A 7,577-nucleotide genomic window follows, 5' to 3' on the forward strand; every position below is an offset into this window, starting at 1 on the left:
GGCATTGCATATTTCTAAAATGATAATTATCATTCATTCAAGTGGAACATCAGCAAAATGTGGATGCCGAAACCATGACACATCAAACATGATGTAAATAACATGATTTTGTACAAACTAAAGTTATTTATGCTGGTAGTCTATCCTTAAGGACCATTAACCTCAGCAAGTTCTGTATTACCCTGTTATTCGTTTTGATCATGTAGTAATAGTATGGAATTTATAATGATGAATCACCTACCTGTACAAAATGCTACTGGTAGATCGACTGGTACCCTAATATACTTCTATACTGGGGGACAACGATTACATATAGGCTAATGACTTGGACGTTTGCACATTTGCCGGGGAGACATCGACTCCTAAAAGAAAGAAGAAATAAAGTGTTTCAAATTGAAGCACACTTTGAATTATTGGGAGTATTTTTTTTCCAGGAGGAGCAGAATGTATGGATAGCGAAATGTGAAATTGTATAATGCTTGGAAAATTACGAAAGTAAAACCCCACCCGGTGTATGGAACGCATCGACCGTGTGTACGCAGATTTCAGCGTGGAAGTGTGCGCTGAGGGCTATAGACAAAGGGGAGCTATGTGTTCCATTTAAAGAAATTGAACTGTAGGATCTTTGATACATATAGAGCTGCAGTATGAGTAGCTAGTCTGAATCACAAGAGGTGCTGTGGTCAAGTGTATAAGTCTCCCGACCATGAATCATAAAGTTCGAATCCCTGCCGCAGTACTATCGTCCCTTGGCAGGACATGAATCTATATATTGCACTCTCGACCCAGGTGTGGTAATTGCACCTGATATGAGTGAATGCAGTAAGCGCTACTGTTGCCGGAGTTAAACTGGGGTATTATCTGACGTCCTTTTGAAAGCGCTGTGGAAGAACGGCATATTATTTATCATCATAATAGTTTTGTATATGTTTAGAGAGTGTGTCTGTAGACGTCATATTGGATCAGGATGGCAACAGGAAGAAGTTATTTCAAATTCACTAAACTGTTGGAGGACGAAGAGAAGGTATTCGATGAAAACTCAGACGTGGAAGAAAACAGTTTCGACGACGACGATGATGACCTCAAAAATAAATTTCCCTGCATCACAGTTGAACCGGTCGTTCTCCTCTTCTACATGGCATACAGTATGACGTCGACAATGCGAACGGAATACGTCACAATGCGCATCTACAAAGAGTATAACATCCATAACGATTTGAACTTGAACCTTGATCCCTGGAAGGATGACTGCGATATACCAATCAACGCAAGCGTCTCAGCCATCGCGAAGATGGAGAACGCTCAAGCCGACGCTTCCTATTGGCTGTTGATTTACAATCTGGTTCAAATATTCCCCGCGATGATTGTCTCACCGTTGATCGGATCATGGAGTGATCGCGCAGGTCGCAAGAAGGCGATGCTGCTACCAACTATCGGTTACATGATCGGAATTTCAATTTGGCTTGCAGTTGTCTATTATAGCTTACCAAAATCCTATCTTACCATCGCACATTTTATCATGGGATCGTTTGGGGACTTTCCAACACTTCTCGCCGTCTGCAATGCTTACATGTGTGACATCGCTACACACCAATCGCGAACATATCGCATGATCATTCTCGGTATCGTAATCGAATTCACAACCGGTGTATCACAAGTCGCTATCGGATTTTTGATATTCTATTCAGGATTCACAGCTCCGTTTTGGCTTATTATCGCCGCTATCGCGACAGCCATGATTTATATTATATTTTTCATTAAGGAATCGAATTTAAAGGCCGGCGAGGAGCCGACAAGCTTATTTTCCGCGTCCCAGTTTGATGCTATATACGCGCTTTTCGCGAACGCCGAATCGAAGAAGAGGAGTCAGCTAGTCTCCTGCCTAGTCGTTCTTGGCGTTCACATGATGATTCTCCATTCAACCTACCTGTTGGTCTTGTTATTTGTTCTAAGCCCACCGCTGTGTTGGACGTCTATCATTGTAGGATTCTACGTCGCTTGTTCTCTTCTACTTGGTTCAGTTGGTAAGTGATGACTTGAAAACACACAGTCAGGCAGACGACCGGTTTTGATGTCCTCAAGTAAACGGGTCTATTTGTGAAAAGTATAAAGGGTTAGGATCCGATCAGGGTTGCAATGGGGGTTTATTAGGTTCAGATTGAGTTTAGGTTTAGTGTTAGGGTGAGTTATAACATGGGGTCCATGGTTAGTGTAGAAATTGACTCATTGTAGCAGATTGTCACATAATACATGTGACATGGATATTTGGTTCAAACTTTTCAGCTATTTATTGTTTTATTTCAAATAGGAGGGCATTTGAAGAGAAGGCCACTTAGGTGCTTCACTTTTTTCTATGATACTCTTCCAGATCAAACAAAAAGGGATTTGAATGCTCACAATCATCTGACCGTCTTTACCTAAACTCACCGTTCTCTTAAAAAGAGGACACTCGCTGTCCTCCAAATACGTCTATCTCCTAAACTGACTAAATCATGTAAACAGTACATTTAGGATGAAACATAACTTTTTTAACCTTGTAAAACTTCAAACATTCACCTCGTAATTCGCAATGACTTTCGAGAATAAATTCGATGGCATTTTCAAAACTTATTGCAGCCTATATTACAAATGAATGCCATCTAAATGTTGATAACCACGAATTGTACGCATTGTCCGACATTGCAGGAACTATGGTTGGCGGGAAAATTTGCAGCAGCATGACAGACGATCTATCCATCGCTCAGGTCGGGATCTGGTCTAGTCTCATTGGTCTAACATTCACCGCTTTCGGTGATTCGAGTTTTGTGCTCTTTATCGGTAAGTATTGTCTATTGCTGCAATGAATCACGATGATATTAAATTTAATACAGTTACAAAATGTAGATAAAATTCACTTAAGAGAGACGAAAAATGGTTTTCATGGAATGTATGTACAGGGTCCTTAGAAATGATGTTCAAAGGAAACAAACGAAAAGTGTGATCTCTATAGACAGGTTGACTTTCTACCTAGAGATGTTCATTAGGGCCGGTTTTCGACAGTAAATTTAGAGTGACTTTGATTTTGGACCGTTGGGATGTTCAGAATTTCTTTTAAAGATAGGGAAACGTATGCACTGAACGAAATTATCTGTAATTGTTTTGGAAGGATTCCTTATTTAAGTTGGTCTGTGCACGAAGACGGAAAATCAAGGTCTTTATTTGTTATCGAACCGTTGTTTCCTTCTTCTTCTTCTTTTTCTCCTATTCCTCCTTTTCTTTCTTCGAATGATTGTTTCTTTTCTTCTCTTTCCTTACTGTCCTCCTCCTTCTTATTTTTTTTCAACCTTTTTCTTCTCCTTCACCTTCTTTATCAATATCTCCCTTATCTTCTTACTGTTCTTGTTCTCTTTCTTCTGCTTCTTTTCCTTCTTCTTCTCCTTCTTTTTAATCTTTCCTTTTTGTTATTATTATCATTATTGTTACTATCATTATTATTAGTAGTATTACAATTATTGTTATTATTATTATCATCACTATACAGTGGTGAAGTGTGACGTCATCAAAACATCTATTTTTGTAATTTCTCAATTAACATTAGGAGCCAGAGCAATATAACACTGAGTTCCTATAGAAAATCTTTTTATTCAGATGGTCATATCTCAGCCAATACTTAACATATTCAATTGGTTTACGACATTTGGACATTTCTTTTGATACTCTTTCGGAAAATGAAGAAAAAATTGAGAAATTTCAAAAATAGATTTGTATGATGTCACAGCTTCGGTACTCTATATCATCACTATTGTTATCATCATCGTTATCGCTTTTATTCTTTTTCTCCGCCGTCGTCTTCTTCTTCTTCTTCACCCATAGCCGCCACCTTGGGTTCATTCCGGTTTCTGACGTCACCATCGATGAGATCAAGCCTTTCCAAACTGACCAATGAAAATGAACAGGGTAAGTATAATTAATAATAATAATAATAATACGTAAGATTTATAAGGCGCCAAATCCACTTGACAGTCAAATGCTCAAGGCGCAGCTTGTGCAAAAGATGAAATAAATGATAAATATTTACAAAAATGCAATAGGAAAGGTACAGATATTAAAGGTAATGGTAATCAATTGTAAGCTAAATTAAACAGATATTTCTTAAGATTGCTTTTTAACATTTCAGCAGAACTGCTATTTTTAATCCATTGAGAAAGAGTATTCCATAATGAAGGCCCAACATGAGCGAAGGTTCGCCCCCCCCCCCCACTTTGTTTTAACTCTAGGAGTAACAAGTAAGCCAGAGTTTTGAGAACGTATAGCTGTCTAGAGGGAAAATAACGCTTGATCAAGTCGATGTTGTACTGCGGAGCAGAGCCATGTATACAGTTACATAATAACAATTCTGACACCAATTCAACAATAATGGTGCTGCTGATGATGATGGTGATGGATATACCCAATAAATATACCTTGAAGACCACACCTCGCCATCGTAGTGATGAAGATCCAGTAGATTGTGGTATGGCACGGTATGATGACGATGGGGTGATGATGATACTGATAATGATTATGGTGATGCTGATGATGATGATGATGATGAGGAGGAGGAGGAAGAGAGAATGAGGATGGTGGTTATGACGGTGAGATGGTGATGATGATGAAGGTGATGACGATGATAGTTATTTTGATAATCAAGATGAAGTCAACGATAGCGGAGACATTCTTATACTATATCCCTCTTAAAGGCATAGGGATGGTTGAGTTCTGTTGCAGAGGGCACTTTCTGGTGAGATAATGAAAAACTGAATGTCAAATTTGAAAGAACATACAATTTAAATTACAAAATCATCTTTGTTTGAACAAAATCGGTTCAGAGACGGCTTAAATATCCATAAATATAACCATTTTTAATATATTTTGTGTACCACCACAAATATTAGATAATTTGATCCAGCTGTTGAATAAACGATATAGCGCCTCATCCGTTTCATTCCAGCCAGTTGCCGATGTTGGCTTTTTCGTGTTGGTTATAATACGTACAACCAGCCGACCCATGTATTGTTATTATTAATTAATTGATTGATTAACTGTATTTTTAGAAAGTAGAGCTGAATTTGTATGATCGTATTGGGAGAATTTCACACATTTTGGGGTCTAAAATTACCTTCTAGAATATTAGATCCTCATAGGTTACTAGAAATGTCATAAATAAGAATAAGAGCAATAACCATGCACTTTGAGGTGTTTGCGGTCTGAAACAAGAAGTCAACTATTCCTTCAACAATGTTAATTCTGAGATGCATGGCCTTACGTGTTATCAGCGTCTTTAATAACCTCTTGTCATCATACACGACCTTCAAAGTTGTGCACTTGTAAAATTTATTTGATATATATTTACTATGAATTACTGAGATGCGAAAGTATTACTAATCTATTTATAAATTAATATCAGCTATTGTTGGTTATTATAAGTAGTTATCCGATTTCTTTTCAAATACAATTTTTTTTTCTTTTGGAAACAGACCTATTTGCATAGAAATAACCTACTCATCGTTATATTTATTCTGCAAATGAATTTTAAATGGGATTTTGTATTAGATTTTGGAATATCTTGCTGTTTTTCTTTCTGTAATTAAATGTCAACCTCTGATAATCGATTACAAATGCATATAATATGCACGACCGTGTACACACAATCTATATGCACGACCGTCTAGCCAGGCGGGGCCCACCGGACCTAAGGGCGCTGATGCCGAGGAAGTACCGCTCCTTGATTTTATGACGGATCAATGTACCATGATTCAGGATAGATTGGACAGGTTTGAAAGGAATATGGAGACACAATAATTATTGGACACTAAAAACCGCATGGTGCAAGTGCCAGGAAGCCAAAGTAACTGACCGAAATTATAGCTTCAATTGCATTTAAAGGCATCGTTTAGCAATGTAGTAAATCTGAGGTGCATGGCCCTACGTGTTTGAGTGTCTGTGATAACAATGGTGTAATTATTGACAGACACGTAGCCACGGGGGGGGGGGGCGGATCTCTCTCTCCTCTCTCTCTCTCTCTCTTTCTCTCTCTCTCTTGTTTATACCATGTATTTTTCCTATTACTGTACAAGCTTTTATACACTTTTTGGTAGTTTCCATTTTTTCTCTTACTATCTATATTTGCCATTTTGTATTATATTTGTTTTTAATACGCTGAGAAAAATGAATAAATTGAACTGAACTTGAAAAAAACCTAGCAACGGAAATTGTCTAAGGAAAGCTTAGGTACATCTCTGCGATCACATTTGTTTACATTTTCTCCTTATTTATTCCTTATGTTCAACAGGTGCTATAATGGCTTGTGCAGGCTGTGTTGAAAGTCTCGGCAATCTGATTGGTCCATCCTTGTTTAACCTCATCTACAGTCTCACTCTGGATTACTTTCGAGGGCTTGTTTTCCTTGTCATGGCCGCGCTATACGTTCCAATATCAGTACTTGTCACGTAAGTAATGGCTCCTGACAAAACAACTGGTGTACAAGTCTGGGTTTATGTAAAAAGAAAATAAATACAGTATCAAGTAACTGCGTCAGTAAAGAATAGATACGAATTTAAATTCTTGCCACATCGTTTTTTGATCCTCGTTTTACCCAATAGACCGGCTTACTAACATGTTTAAACTGTATGCATATTTCAACAAACTGAAAGATTGTCCTAGGCTTGCCAGACATAGCATCAGGACAGTTATGTAAGCAGATTGGATTCCGATTATTTTAGTTCAGTCATTTATGACAGGTTAATTAAATATCTCGTCATTGTATATGTTCCCGAGAGAAACAGCCATAAATTTGAATATATTAGTAAACCGGTCTATTATGCAAACCACAGTTTTATTTTTTTAGGAATAAATTATATCTGGAAAATACAACATCTATTTATCAGAATTTTATTTAATTACATTTTTCTTTTCTTTCTTTGTTCCCTTTTTTCTAAAATTCCTTTTAAAGCTTATCTGTTCTAGTTTATAGGAGGGATTAGACCACACTGCAAGGTCACTGGACAGGTGGTTATCTCATCAACTCAGCTCTCAATAAACATAAGAAAAAGAGGATTATGGGGGACCAATGGTCACCGATTAGGCATTGATTTCTATATAGAGGGAGCAAGTAGCTACAAGTAGGACAGTGTGGCTTTAAATAACCCTCAAGGCTATCCAAATTTCGGACCTCATCCACAAACATTTATGTTCTCATGTTTTCTCTTTTCTACTGTGACAGGTTTTACCAATGGTCAGACTGGATTAAGAGTACGCCACCTAGTGTTGACAAACAAGATAATGACGACAAAGATACAAAATAGTTTACATTATACAGTCAAACCTGCTTTAGTGACCACCTGTCTACAAATACCACATTTTGTGTTTCCCTTGAAAATGGTTTCTCATTGAAACATGTACTAAAGGAACCTGTACTTAAAGGCCACCTGCCTATAAAGACCATTTTTCTTTGTCTCACTTGGGTGGTCTTTATAGACGGGTTTTACTGTATGATTTCGCTTATCTATCTTGAGAAGATGTGCATTGTTGTTAACCACCTATATCCCTTATCCCCTATT

The 7,577-nt window shown here is 37.6% G+C and overlaps 1 protein-coding gene across 1 annotated transcript; it reads left to right on the forward strand.

Annotated features, from left to right (window-relative positions):
* Positions 1-311: 311 nt before the first annotated feature.
* LOC115918862 (proton-coupled folate transporter-like) lies at positions 312-7,357 on the forward strand. Its single transcript, XM_030992724.1, has 5 exons — positions 312-2,024; positions 2,686-2,817; positions 3,853-3,936; positions 6,311-6,467; positions 7,241-7,357. Exons 1-5 carry the CDS (start codon positions 968-970, stop codon positions 7,320-7,322), a joined length of 1,512 nt encoding a protein of 503 aa, XP_030848584.1. The 5' UTR covers positions 312-967; the 3' UTR covers positions 7,323-7,357.
* The last annotated feature ends 220 nt before the right edge of the window (positions 7,358-7,577 follow it).

Source organism: Strongylocentrotus purpuratus, unplaced genomic scaffold (genome assembly GCF_000002235.5).
Source record: "Strongylocentrotus purpuratus isolate Spur 01 unplaced genomic scaffold, Spur_5.0 spur5_scaffold_20, whole genome shotgun sequence".
NCBI lineage: Eukaryota > Metazoa > Echinodermata > Echinoidea > Camarodonta > Strongylocentrotidae > Strongylocentrotus > Strongylocentrotus purpuratus.

What these genes read in the sequence shown, in the direction of transcription:
- LOC115918862 (XM_030992724.1), top strand. Translation starts at nt 968, where the DNA reads ATGGCAACAGGAAGAAGTTATTTCAAATTCACTAAACTGTTGGAGGAC. An exon ending in TCTTCTACTTGGTTCAGTTG is followed by an intron (nt 2,025 to 2,685) that starts GTAAGTGATGAC and finishes CCGACATTGCAG; the next exon opens with GAACTATGGTTGGCGGGAAA. An exon ending in CCAATATCAGTACTTGTCAC is followed by an intron (nt 6,468 to 7,240) that starts GTAAGTAATGGC and finishes CTACTGTGACAG; the next exon opens with GTTTTACCAATGGTCAGACT.